Source organism: Lipotes vexillifer, unplaced genomic scaffold, assembly GCF_000442215.2.
Source record: "Lipotes vexillifer unplaced genomic scaffold, Lipotes_vexillifer_v1.1 scaffold610, whole genome shotgun sequence".
Lineage (NCBI taxonomy): Eukaryota > Metazoa > Chordata > Mammalia > Artiodactyla > Lipotidae > Lipotes > Lipotes vexillifer.
In genome coordinates this window covers 1,208,462-1,227,470 of record NW_006796981.1, presented here as the reverse complement: position 1 = coordinate 1,227,470, position 19,009 = coordinate 1,208,462, and the positions used below count along the sequence as shown (strand labels likewise).

The 19,009-nt window shown below is 37.6% G+C and overlaps 1 protein-coding gene across 3 annotated transcripts in view; it reads left to right on the top strand.

Annotated features, from left to right (window-relative positions):
* Positions 1-19,009, top strand: part of MCM8 (minichromosome maintenance 8 homologous recombination repair factor) — a 35,919-nt gene that overhangs the window by 6,324 nt on the left and 10,586 nt on the right. The window contains exons 5-12 of one of the 3 annotated variants that reach the window (XM_007469126.1): positions 25-128; positions 916-1,114; positions 4,471-4,556; positions 8,749-8,900; positions 9,145-9,340; positions 12,450-12,480; positions 13,672-13,812; positions 15,903-16,044. In XM_007469126.1, coding sequence (XP_007469188.1) covers positions 25-128; positions 916-1,114; positions 4,471-4,556; positions 8,749-8,900; positions 9,145-9,340; positions 12,450-12,480; positions 13,672-13,812; positions 15,903-16,044 — 1,051 coding nt within the window. The remainder of the gene's footprint in view (positions 1-24; positions 129-915; positions 1,115-4,470; positions 4,557-8,748; positions 8,901-9,144; positions 9,341-12,449; positions 12,481-13,671; positions 13,813-15,902; positions 16,045-19,009) is intronic. The other 2 variants (XM_007469127.1, XM_007469128.1) reach the window with 2 other exon arrangements.

Below are 19,009 nucleotides of genomic sequence, written 5' to 3'. Positions count from 1 at the left end.
TGAGTAAATGTCTGTCTTGTCTAGATGTTAACTAAGGATCTTGAAAGGCATGCAGCTGAGTTACAAGCCCAAGAAGGATTGTCTAGAAATGGGGAGACAATGGTAAATGTGCCACACATTCATACAAGGTGAGGAATTTGCTGGTATTGAAGTATTATTCAGAAACAAGCATTGAAGACTATTTAAGAGTGAGAACCTTATTTTATAAAGCCGAAGAAATCAGTAAAAAGCATATGAGTTTCTTGCTAACTCATTGGTCATCACACCCAAGTGAACCTGCTGAATTTGAAGAGATCATGATAAAGCTTTTTCTGCCTAAATAAGTTGATTTGTGAACCTGCAGATTTTTGTAAGCATTGATTTTGGATGTATGCTTATCAAGACCCTCCTATTTACATTTAATAATCCATGTGATACACTAAGTGGTGTGATTAAATTTTGTTAAAATTATTAAATTTCTATTAAACACAGAGAACAAATGGAATTTTTTTCTTGAATTCAACTTTTTATTGTATTATAAGATTTTAAATTCTCATTAGAAGAGATGAATAAGGTAATCATCAAGGTTGTTTCTTTGCTTTTTTTTCCTTAGAATTTAAAAAAGACATTTCCTAACATTTCTTGAAAAAGAAGTTGGAGACTCAGAAGTTGCTGAATTTGAGACTTTCCTTTTGGCATTATTTTTTTCCTTTTTTCCCTAGAGAACAGCCAATGAGACAAGAGGAAAAGTGAAGATTTAACTTTTCTTATTTTTAAGAATGATTTAGTACTTGTAAAATTCCTGATATATATGGGGATGATATGGTTTGAGAATTCCATAATTGTTCCTAAAAGGGACTTGTGAAAATGCAGACAACCTCAGCTTTCTGCTCATTGTAAATGTATAGATAAATATGTTCCTGTTTTTGTTTTTAGGGTGTACAACTATGAGCCCTTAACACAGCTCAAGAATGTCCGAGCAAATTACTATGGAAAATACATTGCTCTGAGAGGGACAGTGGTTCGCGTCAGTAATATAAAACCTCTTTGTACCAAGATGGCTTTTCTTTGTGCTGCATGTGGAGAAATTCAGAGTTTTTCTCTTCCAGATGGAAAATATAATCTTCCCACAAAGGTGATACCATGTTTTTTAACTACTTCCTTCTTTATCTTGGTAAAGAAGGCAAATCAATTTACAGAAAACATTTCCCAGTGTTTCTAAATACAGAGCTTATTTTTATTGTTTATTTTGTTTTTAAATTATAAAATACTTCAGGGTACAGAAAATAAACAAAACATCTCTACCCACCACTCAGAATTTACATTGTGCCAGCTCCAGCTGTATCTTGAAAGAGGTAAAGCATTATTGGTACAGCTTTTGTCTCTTTTTTACCCCTTGCTTGTACCATTCCCAGAGACAGTCATTATCCTGAAGTTAATTTGTATTCTTTCCGTTCATATTTTTATATTCTGACTTAATAGGTACACATATTGTTTTCTTTCCTTTATTCTGCTGTTGGAAAGTGATGCCTTCATTTTTTGTTAACTTTTTTTTAAACTATAAATTTTAAAACTATAGAAAAGTGTAGAGAATAATGTAACTAATATATGTGTACTACCATTATGAGTTGGCAAATATTTAACTAATTTTTTTACAAAAAATATTAAGTGTTATAAAGGTAAAGTCTCTTTGTTTCCCTCCTCAGTTCCATTAACTTTGTTCCACCCCTAGAGCCACTATTCTGAAATCAGCATGTATTCCTCAAGTCTGCATTTTCATACTTGACTATATATGTAGGATTTGTTTTGTTTACGTTTACGTCAATGATATACTGCAGGTAACAAATTACAGCTTTTTTTCATTTGGTTATTTTGGAGTTCTACCTATCTTAATACATATCTAGTTCTTTCATTTATTGTGTGGAGTAAATGAATAGCCACTGTTTATCCATGCTCTTGGCAGACATTGTGCTGTTTCCAGTTTTTCACAATTTCAAATAATGCTGCAGAGAACATTCTTGTACATGTCTCCTTAGCAGAGGAATTTCTCGGTTATATGCTATGCTTATTTTTAACATTTTTAGATGTTGCCAAAGTACTTTCCAGAATGTTGTTCCCAACTTACACCCCTGCTGGTGGTGTTAAGTGATTACCATTTCCCCATATTTTCATTAACACTTGATATTGTTAGGTTTTTAAATTTTTGCCAGACTGATTGGTGTAAAATGGTATTTCATTTTTAATATGAATTTCTGTGATTTCTGTTATGTTTGAGCATCTTTTCACATCTTTATTGGCCATTCAGTTTCTTTCTTTATTGAATTTTCTGTTCATTTTTCTGTTTATAACTATTGATAGGAGTTCTTTATGAATTCTAGATACTGAGCATTGATTTCTTACATTATAGATATTTTCTCCCAGTCTTTAGTTTATCTTTTAACTTTGTGGTACATTTTTTCTTTAGAGTTTTATCAATACATTTTGACATGGTTAAATTGATCAGCCTTTTTCCTATGACTTTTACATTTTCTGCATGGCTTAAGAAGGCCTCCCTCACTCACTCATTATAAACATCTCTCTTACATTTTCTTTCAATACTTTTAAGTCTTGTTTTTTCTATTTAGATCTTTCGTCCATCTGAAATTTAATTTTGTGAATGGCATAAAGCTAAGGATCTAATTTTATTCTTTTAGGTGGAAAGCCAGTTGTCGCCATTTATTAATTAAGCCCTCTGTTTCTACTGATGTGTAATACATCATCTGTAGTACACTGTGCTCCTTGTAGACATGTGAGTCTGTTTTATTTCACTGGTCCTGTACCAGGTCTACACAATCCTATTTACATTGACCTCATTAAAACTTTTGATAAGGTAGGAAGACTTGCCATACTGATTCTTCTTTTCCAGAGTTGCCTTTATCATCCTTAGACTTTAATAAGTTTAACATTTATTACATTTTTACTCAGATTGAAATTCCTAAGGCTTCCTTCTCTTGTAGGAAGAACAGAGTATGTTAGATTCAGCTACTGGTTCTGAATAATCAATGGTGTTGGTAAATGGGTGTCACCTACTATTTGGGCTTAAGATTCAGGACTACCTTTAGGTCAGAGAGGCCAGATTTTTTTTTTTTTTTTTTTTTTAACTTTGGCTCGTTTTGTGGAATCTTAGTTCCCCGACCAGGGATTGAACCTGTGACCTCAGCAGTGAAAGCACAGTCTTAACAACTGGGCCTCCAGGGAATTCCCTGGAGAGGCCAGAATTTAAATCCTGATTTAAATCGGATATTTTCTGTAAACATTTTGTCAAGGTATTTCCATGCCCTCTAATACAGTAGGTAGTAACGCTGACTTCATTACTCGTGTCTGAACTTAAGTGAATCAAAGTGATCAGAAAGACAGTTGTTCCAGCTGATCTCTGTTCCAGTCACTATTGCTGCATAACTAATCACCCTACAGCATAGTGGCTCAAAATAACAACAATCATTTTATTATTTCACATGGTGTCTGGGGGTCAGGAGTTTCGAAGAACTGGTTGGCTGGGTACTTCTGGCTCTTGGTATCTTATGGAGCTGGAATAGCAAGCGACTGGACTGACTGGGCACTGGCCGGTATCTCTCCTCCACGTTGTCTTTCTGTGTGGTCTGGTTTTGGCTTCTTGCACACAGTGTGGCAGCTCAGGACACTCATTCTGCTCACATGACTGCCAATAGATTCAAGAGACAGAGGTCCAGCTGACCGGCAGAAATGGCTTTGCCTCTTTTGAGGCAGCCTCAGAGGTCAGGCAGCATTACTTCTGTCACACTCGGTTGGTTACAAAATGAGTCACAAACCTGTCCACATCCCAGGAGGGGGAAGTTAGACTCCCGCTCTTTATAGGGGAGTGGCAAGGTTCTAGAAAGGGTGATACTATTACAACCATATTTGGAGAACACAGTCTGCCACAGTCTCTGTATTTATAAATGCATCTTGAGGTACAAACAGCAAACAAATGACTTATGAAAACTTGAACACAACTGACTTACATGTTGAGGACTGCCTGTGTGGTACAATAAATATTATACCATACAAGCAGTGCAAAAGGAGGTTAAATAGGAGAATTGGGGATTAAAGAAGACCCAGGAAAGGCTTTTGAAAAGGGGAGGATTGGGGCTGGGTATGTGGGACTGGATACAAGGGGATGTTCAAGGATTGGGAGACTACTTGGGCACAAAGGAAGGAATAAGTGCTTGGTGTGACAGGTATGTAAAGAGACTTGCATACCCACAGCAGAAAGAATAAGAGCAGTCATCAAGAGGAACCAGCTGAAAAAGTGCCTCAAAAACAGAATCAATACAGAAGAAAATAGAAAGTCATTGCAGCTTTTAGTTCATCTTACTTTAATACCATTCTGGGACCAACTTTTAAACCAATACTAAATGAAGCATTTTAACTTGAATTTTCCTGAGATATGATTGTAGTTTATCAAAATTTAAATGCGAATTAATTTTGTTGCAGTGTCCTGTGCCTGCATGTCGAGGGAAGTCATTTACTGCTCTCCGAAGCTCTCCTCTCACAGTTACGATGGACTGGCAGTCAATCAAGTAAGCAATCAGACTATTAAATAAAAGGCAGGTTTTAGAGTCCTCATACTGCCAAGTAAATCTACAGTATTCCTGTATTATACTTTGATTCTTCTCTGTAGATTGTGATAAAGTATATAATAAGAGGTTTACTTGGTGCAGAGTTGTGTGTTGGAGTGATAATTGTCTTTATTTGAGATTTGTTTTCTATCAGATTCCAGAAAGGATTTAATGTACAAGTATTATGTCCTTTTGCTATTGAGAAATCATTTTATATCTCATTTATGTGACTCATTGAATTGGATGTATATATAAGCAAAGCTGTGTGTTTCATTCCATAATGTGATATCCTAGAAATAATATTGTTTTGAAGTTTTAAAATAGAGAATCCCTTAGAAATAGATATGTTTCATTTTATGTTCACAATATCCATGAGGCATTTTCTATAGGTGATTAAAAAAAACTTTTTTTTTTTAAGTCATATAGTTTCCTCTATGTGTGTATATTTTTAACAATTTATTCCATTTTTTTTCTGGCTGTAGTCCCATAACTCATCCCTAAATATAAAATAATGGGTAGTTTTGAAGTCAGTGCTATCCAGGAAACTTGGCTGAAAGAGATGGTCTTTAAAAACTAAGAACATAGGGGAAAAGTGAAGTAGATTGCTACCAAGCCCTGTCCTAGCTTGACCTGTTAATGCCCTATAAAAACCAAGACCAATATATACAATAATTAACTGTGCACTATGCTAAGATCTTTACAGACACTCCATTTTATAAAAGATGAAATGTTTAAAACTCTTGAGTATGATCATGTGGGGGAGCCTGGTTTCCAGCCCATGTCTATAGCACTTTCACCACTGAAGAGGGTGGTGAGGGCCTCAAAGGTGCTATAAGGTTCACAGTACATGCATAGAAGATTCAGAGTGATTTAATTATTTGAACAAAATTTCTTTGTTTTCAGGTAAAAATAGACTAAAAATAGGCTTAAATATTTTAACTGGATTTGAATGATCATCTCCTAATATTAGGAAATCAAACTTAGGGGTAGATGATTGAGAAAAGGAGGACATTTAAGTCCTTTTCTTGAGTTTTTAAAAGTAAGATATTGCTCAGGTTCATTTTAAATGAGTTAGTTATAGTAAAACTTTGTTAATGCAATATTAGCTTACATAATTAATTGTTTTATTCTATTGTTATATAGGTATATAAAATGATTTTTTGCCCTAGAAATAAGGCCTCCTTCCTGCCATATACAGTAAACTCAGTTTCAATTTTTTCTGAGCCTTAGCTTGGATGGCCATAAGGAATTAAGTTATTGTTTCTCAACTAGTGCATTGAAATGTTTGGATGAGTCAAGGTGACAGCTTTATTGTATATATCAGAATCGAAGCCTTACGGTTGCAGCAGTCCCAGTTCTAGAAGCTCATCTGATGAAGACAGTCACAATATGTGCAGAAATAGCTTGCTGAAAGTATGTTTTCACAGTGTTGATAACCAAAAATGGAGAATAACCTAAACATCTGAAGAAAATATTATAAAAAGGATGGTACTATGAATTATTGTGTAGCCACTAATTATGATGATGTAGGAGAGTGTTTTGAAATGACATCCAAAAATGTTTACAATGAATTTAGTGATAAAACAGGTCACAGAATGTTCTCTACTGTACAATACTGACTTTATTTAAAAAAAAAAAAAACACTGGTAAATACAAAAACATGTTGAGAGTATACCTTCTGGGAGGTCAGATGAAAGTAATTGTTATTTTTTTCTTTCTGTTTATCTGTGTTTTTAAATTTTTACAAAGGTGACACATAGAAATATGTGTTCTTTTAATAAGAAAAGTCTAAAAATATACTGTTTGACTCTTTTTTTTTGGCTGCTTTGGGTCTTTGTTGCTGCGTGCGGGCTTTCTCTAGTTCTGGCGAGTGGGGGCTACTCTTTGTTGCAGTGTGCTGGCTTCTTATTGCAGTGGCTTGTCTTGTTGTGGAGCACGGGCTCTAGGCATGCGGGCTTCAGTAGTTATGGCTCACAGGCTCTAGAGAGCAGGCTCAGTAGTTGTGGCGCACAGGCTTAGTTGCTCCACGGCACGTGGTATCTTCCCGGACCAGGGATCAAACCCGTGTCCCCTGCATTCGCAGGTGGATTCTTAACCACTGCGCCACCAGGGGAGTCCCTAAAAATATACTTTTTTAAAGCAACGTGACCTTAGCATGTTGTGTCACTCTGGCACTTCTCATTGCAGTTCGCCAGCGTTTAAATATGCATTGAGGGTGAAAGTAGTGGGTAACCATGGAGCAGGGTTTGTGCTTACATTCATCATTTAAGTGATTAAATTAAAAAGTTTTAAAATAATGTGTATGTTTTTAAAAACTCAATCAACATAGAAGGCCACAGTTCCCACAACTTCTTGTTGCCTTATACGTAATTCTAGATAACATTCTTATGTCTCTTCCTTCACTTTACTTGTCCACTCTGTGAGCTGAGAATGTTAGAGACATGGTACCTGCTGTCCCTTCTCCCCCTTCCACCTTTTTTCAGTATGACGTTACTTTTAAATTGTCAAGGTTTACTTCTGTTTTCTAATGAGAATTATCTTCCATGTTTTATTCATAGGTCATATCTAATGAAACCAACAAACAGCACTTACATTTTTGTGATAACGTAAATATTGTTCAGCAGAGAATCAAGTCAGTTGATCAGATGCCAAGAGAAAGAAATGTAATTTGTGTGACTGAGTTGTTTTGTTTTGTTGGGGTTTTTTGCCCCTTAAAGGAAAATGATCCAAGCATCAAAATCAAAAAGAATTCTTTTCTTATACTCCACTGAATTAGCCCATATTTTAATATGCTTCATATTTGGACTATAACTTTGTTGTTTAGCACTTGTCCTACGCTTCGTAATCTTTTTATCCATGGTGTTCTGAAACCGTCTGAGTCTATCTAATCGTGTCTTCATCCTGCTTGATACTTATTGGCCCTTTTCTTCTAGAGTTGTCTTCAACTCTAGAATATCTATTTTCTATTTTCTCTCTTTGGGCTTCTTATCAGGTGTATCCATTCAGTTGTTTGTCCTTCACCCTTTGTTTTCTTTATGCTCTTTTCTAGATTTCTTTGGCTTTTGCTTGTATCCCTTCTATAAGTGTTTGATTTTTATATACATATCTTTAATTTTTCTGATCTCACACTTGTTTTCCAATAGTTTCTTTTTCATAGCAGCTCATTCTTGTTTTATGATGGTAACATTTTCTCAGAAACTCTTAAGCAGTTTTTTCTTTGTTTTTAATGCTTTTCTCCTTCTTTAATTATTGCCATTTCATCTTCAAATATCTGATGAGGAATGAGAAATTATTTGGAGTAGGTAGGATAAGTTTCCTTTGCTATTTTTTAGGTAGGAGTTTTTCTTCAAAAAGCCTCATCCCTAGGTAGAGGATAGGGTTTTGACGACCAGAGTTTGCTTTATGAATGTGTTTTTGAATTTGGCTTGGGCTCCTCAAATACCAGAATGAGGAGGCTTATGCTGGAGCTCTGATATCCTCTCTGGGCACCTTAGTTCCCCTCATAGAGTAGATGGCTCTGTTTCCTTAAAACAGTGCTCTGGTTTTTGCCAGGTGGGGAAGCCTGATGGCTTTCCTGGGATGCCCTCCTTCTTCTACCCACCTATGCACCCACCTTCCAAATAATTTCTGAACAGCTAGCTATTCTGCGACTTGTTTTTCAGTTGATTATCCTGTTTTGTTTCAGCCATCTGCTCCCACTCGCCATTCCTGCCACCTCCAACTTAGAAGCCTCTCTAGGGCTGAGAACATTGGCTCCCACTTCTCTTGTACCCTTGTATATTCTGGAATTCATTTTATTTTATCCATCAGTACTTTCCCATTTGCTGTTTTATAAAATTTCATTAATATCTCTTATTTATTGATGGCACCTCTGCATGCCCCAAAACTTCTCTACACTCTTTTAGTGACTGTTGTTTTGGTGGACACTTTAGAGGGAAGCTAGGCAAATGCATGTGCCCATTCTGCCATCTTTAATTGGAAATTGCTGAAGTAGTTTTAGGTATACCATTGAACCTTTTCTTTTTTTTTTTTTTTTTTAAAACTAACTGCCCTTTATCTAGCTCAGCACCATGTGGACCCTGAATAGTTACTATGTTGACCAAATAACCCAAAGTCAGTATATGTACTGACTGAAAATTGTTTAACTTTTTAGAATCCAGGAGTTGATGTCTGATGATCAGCGAGAAGCAGGCCGGATTCCACGAACAATAGAATGTGAGCTTGTTCACGATCTTGTGGATAGCTGTGTCCCAGGAGACACAGTGACTATCACTGGAGTTGTCAAAGTCTCAAATGCTGAGGAAGGTGTGGTATAACTTTCCTCAATTCAGTTGTCCCTCAGTAGTTTGTCAGCATTCATCTTTTCCCTTTTTAAGATAATTCTGAATTTCCATTAATTTAAAGAACTTGATTCTTATATAGGTGAAACTTTTCCTCTAAAATAAAAGTTTATTTATAGCTCACCATGCCTTTCTTTTACAGTCTACTTGAATCTTTGTAGGGAAAATGAAAATACCAATTATTGTATATCATACTTTGAAATTTACAGGTTCTCGAAATAAGAATGACAAATGCATGTTCCTTTTGTACATTGAAGCAAATTCTGTTAGCAATAGCAAAGGACAGAAAACTAAGGCTTCCGAGGATGGGTGTAAGCATGGAACATTGATGGAGTTCTCACTTAAGGACCTTTATGCCATCCAGGAGATTCAATCTGAAGAAAACCTGTTTAAACTCATTGTCAAGTATGTATGAGGTTATCTCAAGTTTTATTTTATCATGTGCATGTTAGGGGTGCTCTTGGCTACCAGTAACTGAAAACTAGTCAAAATGTTTGCAAATTACAATTCATTAGACATCTTTAGACCTGTGCAGCCAAGTCATTGAAAGAAGGAGACTAAAGGGTGGACTGCGTACATAATATTTAAAGAAGGGATAAAATTTCATTTTTTCAGTTCAATTCAAAGAATCAGAATAAATAAGCCCATATATGAATATTTGAAGTATTATGTTGAATATAAAGAAGTATTTTACATTTATCAATTGTATAAATAGGAACAAACAAAAAGGATAGGGTGGAAGAGATATAATCCAGCTAATCACCCATCTTTGTACAGCCCGTAAGCTGAGTGGTTTTTACATTTTTTCATAGCTGAAAAAAATTAAAAGAATATTTCATGACACACAAAACTACATGAAGTTCAAATTTTGCTATCCATAAGTAAACTTTTATTGGAACACAGCCACACTTGTTCATTTACATAGTATCTGACTGCTTTTGAGCTACAGGGGCAGAGTTGAGTAGATAGAGAGAATGAGTTGAGCGATAGAGAATGGCTCACAGATATTTATGTGTTTGTACCTTTACAGATAAGTTTGCTGATCTCTAGTTGAAACAATAAGGAAAATTTACTATATTACGCAATCTGGTTACTCAACTGAAGAGTCATGGGACAGTGAATTACAAAGTCATTTCAACTACTTGTATGTAGGGGGTTGTTTGTTTACTTTTAAGAAGCAAGAAATATATTCACATCGAAGTCACTTACTATTGATAAGTATTTCAGAATATTTTTTTATTTCCGTGTTATTGCCCTGCAGTAGAGAAGCAGCAGTGTAGAGGCGTTTTTGCTTTAGTGATTACGAGCCTTTTCTAGAAGATAAACCTGAGTTAGAATCTTGCTTCAGCCACTTCCAGTGTGATCTGGGGCATGTTAATTTCTCCTTCATTTTTATCTTCTTAAAGTAGAAATAATAATACCTGCCTCAGAATGTTGTTCTGAAGATTAAATGAGATTTCATGATGTACTTAATATAATTAACACAATGTGCTGTTATTTTGAAATATTTTGACAAATTTTTGGATAACTTTGAAGAAATAGGAGAAAATGAGAGAGACCGAATAGTAGCTGTACCAAACAGAGGTAAAGAACTGAGGTTTTGAAGTGCATTGTATTAGAAAAATTGATCTTGTCATGCATTTCTCTTCACCTAGGCTTTGGGCTCTAGGAGAATTTAACAGTTTTTCTTTCTGCCTTTAATATGTTAATTAGCAAGCTGGGAAAAGTATAGAGTTCCTCAGGGGTTCTTTGTCCTTAAAGCCTCAGAGATGTCCTTTGAATAGATGGCCATCCAAACCCACCCTGGGAAAGAGGGTGCTCTGAGCTAGGGTGGCGATATGATCTGGTGATAAATGTTGGGGTGGTGAGTGGTCTGTAGCAGGTGGCCAAGGAACACCCTGGTTGAGGACCAAAACACCTCTTTGATTGGTACCTCTTACCAGTTATAAATAAAAATGAACATTTGCAGTGGTCCTTCTTCTGTCATACTTAAGGAAGATAAGTTAGTATGAAAAACCTGGGTTTCCTTCCTACAGTTTGCTTTTACCTTTTAGTTCTAAGTTTGTGATTCCAACATCAAAACTTGAATTTTTCATGGTCCTCCATTTGTGAATCTTGCAGGGGTTGGCAAACTAGGCAGGCTGCTTGTTTTGGTAAATAAAGTTTTTATTAGAGCACAGCCCCACCCATTTATTTACAAATTATTGATTGTTGGCTTTGACAAAAGTTGGGTAGTTGTGACCCAGACAGTAAAACTGAAACTATTTACTTTCTGGCCCTTTAGGAAAAATGTTGTCAACCTTTGCTAGATTAACAAATTGAGGCCTATGAAAAGAGAATGGAGAAGACAATAGAAGGCTGTTTTAGTTTAGTTTCCTTCAGAAGCAATGATTTGCATAAATGTAGTTTCTTTGGGAGGTGATCCCCAGAAATACTGGGAGGAGAATGAGGAAGTGAGACAGAGAAGGGAGGGCAGTTAGTGTATGGTACCTTAATGGAGGCTTAATAAAGGCTTAATCCTTCTGAAGCCTCTGGGACACTTGACTGTAGAGCTAGCCTCAGTATTTTTCCATCTAAGGGCCTAGATTTGGGGCTGCTCCTGAGAATATTAGACACCCGAGCACTTCTGGCCTGCCCAGCCTGCCTGCTGATGATGCTTCTGCGGCCACAGAAAGCCCTTTGGCAGACAGGTGCAGGTGCTTGGTAAGAGGCCAGCAGTGATCATGCAGGAGCACGCTGAACAATGATTGCCAAGGGGAAGTGGCAGGACACCAACTTCTGTGTTGACATGTATTAACAGGGATAATGATTCACAGTTAACTCTGATTATATCTCTTCCTCCCTGTCCTTTTTGTTCCTGTTTATACAATTGATAAATGGGAACAACTTCTTTATATTCAACATAATACTTTATATATTCATATATAGCCTTATTTTTTCTGATTCTTTGAACTGAAAAAATGAAATTTTATCCCTTTATTATGTACTCAGTTCACCCTTTAGTCTCCTTCTTTCAGTGACTTGGCTGCACAGGTCTAAAGATGTCTATTCATGTAAAATAGAATGTAATTTGGTATCCTAAAGCCTAAAGTAGAAGATTATGATCTTTTTTTTTTTTGTGGCACTCCATGTGGCATGAGGGATCTTAGTTACCTGACCAGGGATAGAACCCTCGCCCCCTGCATTGGAAGCACGGAGTCTTAACCACTGGACCGCTAGAGAAGTCCCTATGATGCATTTTAAAGGCTAGTAATATAAATGCTTTACAAGTGTCCTGCCTCCCTTACACGGGCACACTTTTTAAAACATTCTTCCCTTTATAGATTCACCAAGAATTTTGATAAATTTACTGTTAGAATAAAATTTCTTGAGTTGTTTGAGGAGATGTAAATTTTTATTTTTTACTATTTTCTTTTGATGCTAAATAAAGCAAGTTAAGCAAATTGTAAAGTAGATCTTCTAGTGTATCACTGAAATGTAAGTTAGAATTTATAAGTCATATTCTGTTTTTCAGCTCGCTTTGCCCTGTCATTTTTGGTCATGAAGTAAGTATTTTACTTCCTCTTTGCTCAAAAATACATAAATTTGGCAAAAAGAGTATATAGAGATTTCACAAATAATAGTCATTTCTGTTGGACAGTTATTCATATTTTATTTTTGTTTATTTACTTAAAGCAATTGAGTTTAGTATTTTTTAAAATTAATTTTTTTTTGTCTCCGTTGGGTCTTCATTGATGTGCATGGGCTTTTCTCTGGTTGCAGCGAGCAGAGGCTACTCTTTGTTGCCGTGCGCGGGCTTCTCATTGCGGTGGCTTCTCCTGTTGCAGAGCGTGGGTCTAGGTGCGCGGACTTCAGTAGTTGTGGCGTGTGGGCTCAATAGTTGTTGCTTGCGGGCTCTGGAATGCAGGCTCAGTAGTTGTGGCGCACACGCTTAGTTGCTCCGTAGCATGTGGGATCTTCCCGGACCAGGGCTCAAACCTGTGTCCCCTGCATTGGCAGGCGGATTCTTAACCACTGCACCACCAAGGAGGTCCCTCATATTTTAATATGAATCATTATTCTCCATAAATGGATGATATGAAAGATAAACTACAGTCCCCAGTCCCTTGTAAGACAGAGCTGCTTACCAATTAGAGTCAATAGGAATGATCTTTTTTTAAAGTGACTCTGGACACTGTAAATGTTAAAGCAGAAACTAACAAAGATTTCTCAGCTTTGTGGAATGGATTCAATGCCTGGCAAGGTAAGTCTTCACTCATTGACTTTTAAGATACCTGATTTTATATGCTTTCTAATTTAAGCTTTCTATTGTTTTTTGTTTTTGTTTTTGTTTTGCGGTACGCGGACCTCTCACTGTTGTGGCCTCTCCCGTTGTGGAGCACAGGGTCCAGACGCGCAGGCTCAGCGGCCATGGCTCACGGGCCCAGCCGCACCGCGGCATGTGGGATCTTCCCAGACTGGGGCATGAACCCATGTCCCCTGCATCAGCAGGCGGACTCTCGACCACTGCGCCACCAGGGAAGCCCTAAGTTTTTTAATCATTTACATTAAAGAAGTTTATATTTTTAGACTTACTTTTCTTAGGAAAAGAAAAAAAAACAAAGTTCAATCATGCTTTAAAAAAAAAGAATCCACACACAAATGTTGTAAACATCAGAGGAGCACCCCTTTTGCTAGTCATCTTTATGTTTTTCTCACTTGTTTTTGTTTTTTCTCTCTCTTCTTTCACATCTGAGCTTGTTAAAGCAGGTTTGGCGTTAGCACTCTTTGGAGGAAGCCAGAAATATGCAGATGACAAAAACAGAATTCCAATTCGAGGAGACCCACATGTCCTTGTTGTTGGAGATCCAGGCTTGGGAAAGAGGCAGATGCTACAGGTAGGAAATCAGACATTTAGTATTTGACCTTTTGCTTATAGAATGCATGACTAATTCACAAGTGAATTTTCTTAAAACATACAGTGTTTGTGTTCCAGAGGGTATTATTTGTCAAGTAGTGTGAGTGAGTTGGGGTTTGTGTGAGTAATATATAACTTGTATCTGGCCATCCTTTCAAATCGAGCCAGTCTCCTGTCACTCAGGCTGCACAAGCATGCTGCTCTGTTAAGATGTCAACTATTTGAAATATTAACCATTTCCCTAACCCCCTTTTTTGTATCCAGCATTGCTTTGCTAATCTTTCTTGTTGTGACCTCACCTATGAAAAGAATAGTTCAAGAAAGTAAAGCAGGGTAACCCGTTATCTCTTCATGCAGCTACATAAACACTGTATTGGGCGTTAAGAATAGTCTGATAAAGGTAAGAGATCTGTCCTATCCATCTCCACTGCTTCTTTCTGAGTCTAAAACAAGGAAACTTCTATGACCAGTCTGTTGTTGGTCCCCAAGATGATTTTGGCTGTGCCAATCAGAGTCTAGTAGTTCTCCCCTCCAGGGCTTATGCTGGCCCTAGAAGATGCAGCTGTTTGGAGTGCTTCTGGTTTCCTTGGAGTGACACCTGGTAAGCCAGCAACGCATATCACTATCACCTTTGGAGCTTTTCGAAAATACTGTGGCCGTCCCCAGTCTTAAGAATTAAGAATCTCTGGGTTAGGGTCCTAGCATCTACATGTTTATAAACACAGGTGATTCTGAAGTGCAGCCAGGATTGAAAACTCTTGATCTCATTGTATTATAAACCTACTGTCCCTCATGTCAGAGTCATTATTTATTCCCTATGGCTGAGTGTTAAATCAGTTATCCTTTTAATTTCTAATCTGATATTTATTTAATTATTTATTTATTAATTATTATTTATTTAATTATTTAATCCTGTGTTTCCCAGTTTTGTTCATTTTGGCCAATTGGGTCAACCTTTTTTTTTTTAATTCTGTTCTAAACCCATGCTATAAGCCTGACAACAGAGGCACAGAGTACCCAGTTATAGCTGAAACAGAGGTGATAGTAAAAATGAAAACAGTACATACTTAGGTAGAATATGCATGTAAAAGTGCATGTGGGGATCTGAATTGCATGTAAGTCTGGTAGCCCCACTAAGCCAAGGTTTTTAAAAATTAGGCTAACACTAACAGTTATGAGTTGTTTATATTTTTAAATTATGTTTCCCTTTGACCATTTAGCAAGCCATCATACTCTCAAACTAACAACTAAGGAATTACAAGTAACAAAAATAATGATAGCTACCATTTATTTAGCTAGGCACCGAAGCATCACTTGGGTTGTGTGCTACGCAAGTCCAGAGTGCACTATTGACATAGATAGCAGTGTAAGTGCTGTCTCCTAAGGTTGTGGGGTGCACAGCTGTGTACAGCGGCCTTGCACGGGGCATGTATTGTATGCCAGGTACCAGGTTAAATGCCTTGCATATACGATCTCATTTATTCCTCAAGGCAGTATATGTGATAAAATATAAGGAAGCTGAGGCTCTCAGAGGTTCAAGAGCAGCACCACCAGTAGATGCATGGTAGAGCCAGGATTTAAACAGGTCTGCCTGATTCCAGAGATCCATGCTTTTAGCTGTTTTGTCATTTAACTACTTTTCTGTCGTGCCGTATCTTATTTACTCAGAAGGTGAGCACTGTTGAGCCATTTTATTACCTGATGTTTAAAGAAGCATTGGAGCCTCTGAAACTAAACTTAGTACTTACATTTTTGCTATTTGAACTTGAAAATGAAGCATAAAATTGAATTGTGTAGAGTATTCACATGACCACAGACTTCAGAATCAGGCTGCCTGGGTTTGATTGAATCCTGACGTCACACCTTCATAGCTGTGTAAGTTACTCTCTTCAGACCTTAGTTTCTACATCAGTAGCAGGAGTGTTACCTTCGTCTTACTGTGGTGATGAAGATTGTACAGTAAAGCTCTTAGAAGAATACCTGACGTATAGCTAATATTTGTGAGCAACTACTATAGCTATTATTTCCCTTTTACTTTGGTTGATTCTCTTAAACTCTTTGTTTCATTAGGCAGTGTGCAGTGTTGCTCCACGTGGTGTGTATGTTTGTGGTAATACCACAACCACCTCTGGTTTGACTGTAACTCTTTCAAAAGATAGTTCCTCTGGAGATTTTGCTTTGGAAGCTGGTGCCCTGGTACTTGGTGATCAAGGTAAGAGGCCAAAGCAAATAATAATTTGGGGGCTTTTTTTTAAGCCCTTTCCTTTTCAATTAATTTCTTTACAGTCTGTTCCAAGAGTCATTTGGACAGCACCGTCCCAACCAGTGAGTTGAGAATGAGTGCCAGAAGAACTAGAAATACACATATCATTTTGTTTGTTTTTTTAGGATATGATGGTTAGTTTATAATAAATCTAGTTGGAAGGCTCAGCAGGAAGAGATCGCCAGTTGGGCTTTGCTACCTAAATTTCTCTTTGTGATGCTTTAACCCTGTTGGGAAAACATATTCTTGTGCATGTATCAGGCAGTGCCCAGGTTCCAGTCCAGCTGAGGTCATTCCTTCCTTCCAGTTTGCCAGTGACATCACATTTCTAAATCCAGTACCTGTCAGCCATGTTTGACACAGCTGATCACTGCTGCCTCAGTGAATACTGTATCTCCTTGGTTTCAAGGACACTGCACTCTTCTGGTTTTCCTCTTACTTTTATTCACTGTTCAGTCTCAGTCTTTACTTGTTCTTCGTCTCCCCAACGTTTTAACTGGTTGGCTCCTCAGGATAACTTAGTTTTTGTACTATTTTCTTCTCAGTCTGTACTTACCTTCTTGATGATCCTATCTAGCTTCATAGCTCTTTACCTACATATATCCTGAGATTTTCCAAATTTATGTTTCCTCCCCCTTGAACTCCAGGCACATATTTCCCCTTGCCTATGCAGTATCTCTACAGCTTTCTCAAACTTAGCATGTCCAAAACCAAAATCTTGATCTTCCCCTTCAACCTATTCTTCTTACAGTGTTTCCCATCTTAGTAAATGACACTTCCATCCTTTTATTTGCTCATATCAGAAAACGTGAAGACATTCTTGACTTTTTCTCATACGTCACATCCAGTCTGTCAGCAAATCTTGTTGGCCCTACCTTCCAGATACAACCAGTATCCAACCACCTCTCCACTGCTGCTACCCCAATCCAAGACGCCATCATTTCTCACATGGATTATTACTGTGATCTCTAGTTGGCATACCTGTGACCACCTTTGCCCTTCCTATTGTTTTTAATAAGGCAGAGCAATCTCATTAAAACTTAGATCACATTATTCTTCTATTCAAAACCCTCCAGTGCATTCCCATCTCACACAGTGAAAGCCCAAGTTTGCTAGTGGCCCAGGCACCCTTTAATCACCTCTTTTGCCTCATTACCTGCTACTTTCCTCTTATTTCCTCTTCCCCAGCTACACTGGCCTCCTTGCTATACCTTGAATACCACCAGCACTCCAGGCACATCACATTCCTGCATCGCAGCCTTTGTACTTTGGAACCTTCTTACCCCAGATAGTCTGCAAGGCTTATTTCCTTTCTTCCTTCAAATTTTTGTTCAAAAGTCCTGACCCCAGTGAGGCCTTCCCTTAACACCACATTTTACACTGTAACCCTGCCCCCACCACCACCAGCAGACCCTGTTCTCCTACCCTACTCTACCTTTCTTTCCAGGGCATTTCTTACCTTCTAATATACCATATGGTCTACTTATTTAATTGTCTTCCTCCCAACACTGAATAGAATGTAACCTTCACAAAGACAGAGAATATTGTCTTTGCAGTGCTATATCCCGCATGCCTAGAACATAGTATTGATATATAAAAAGCATTCAGTAAATATTTGATGAATGCATAAATTCAACAAACATATATCTGGTTATTATATAGCTCATTAGAAGTGACAGTATTTTTGCTAGGTTACCAGGTGAAGAAAATAATAAATAGGAAGAGGTTACTCATTATTAAGCTGTCAGACTTTCCATTAAATAGAAGTTGAAGGGGATACAGGGTTTAGCTGTGCAGATAGCTAATGTGATTTTAGATGCACAGTGTTGAAAGCCCATGGCCGGGACTTCCCTGGTGGCACAGTGGTTAAGAATCCACCTGCCAATGCAGGGGACACGGCTTCGAGCCCTGGTCCAGGAAGATCCCACATGCCACGGAGCAACTAAGCCCGTGCACCACAACTACTGAGCCTGCGCTCTAGAGCCTGCGAGCCACAACTACTGAAGCCTGCGCTCCTAGAGCCCGTGCTCCGCAACAAGAGAAGCCACTGCAATGAGAAGCCCATGCACTGCAACAAAGAGTAGCCCCCGCTTGCTGCAACCAGAGAAAAGCCCGCGTGTAGCAATGAAGACCCAACGCAGCCAAAAAATAATAAAATAAATAAAATAAAGTAAAAAAAAGCCAATGGCCTTGTCTTTCAAATCTATGTAGATGAGCCAAGCACTATGATGGTAAAAATATCACTGTTAAAATACAAAAGAATATTAGCCGAGACCAGATTCTAGAAACAAATAGAATCCTACTAAATAATAAATAGGGTCCTACTAAAATCTTTACTGAAGACTTTCAGGGGAAAAAATGAGAAATAGAGCTGTTTTATAATATTTCCCTTCTTCAATATCTAATGAAATGACCAAAAAGTTGTTTGAAAAAAAAGCAACAAGATACACCAATTGTAGCCAAACAAGAAAAAGAGTAAAATTTTCACAACTTAAACTTTATGCTTTAAAACCAGGGGTTGGCAAAGTTTAGTCCTCAAGTCAACCCACCCTTCAGCCTATTTTAGTGTAGTCCACAAGCTATTTTAAAGGATTGTAAAGGACAAACAAAAACCCAAGAATATGTGACAGACTATATGTGGCCCACAAAACATAAAAGATTTCATCTGCCCGTTTATAGGAAAAGTTTGCCAGCTCCTGCATTAAACTTTGAAAAGTGGCAAAAAGGTAGCCTGACTTTGTTCCTACCCTGTCCACACCTCTGAGGAACTGTTACTAGTAATCTTGAGAATTTCCAATAATACCATCAATTCCAGAGAGTCCTGGACTGACTGATCATAAAGTAGATATAGAGACATTTAACCATAGCAAAGCCCTCAGGACATGACCACCAAATTGCTCATGGTATGGGGAGA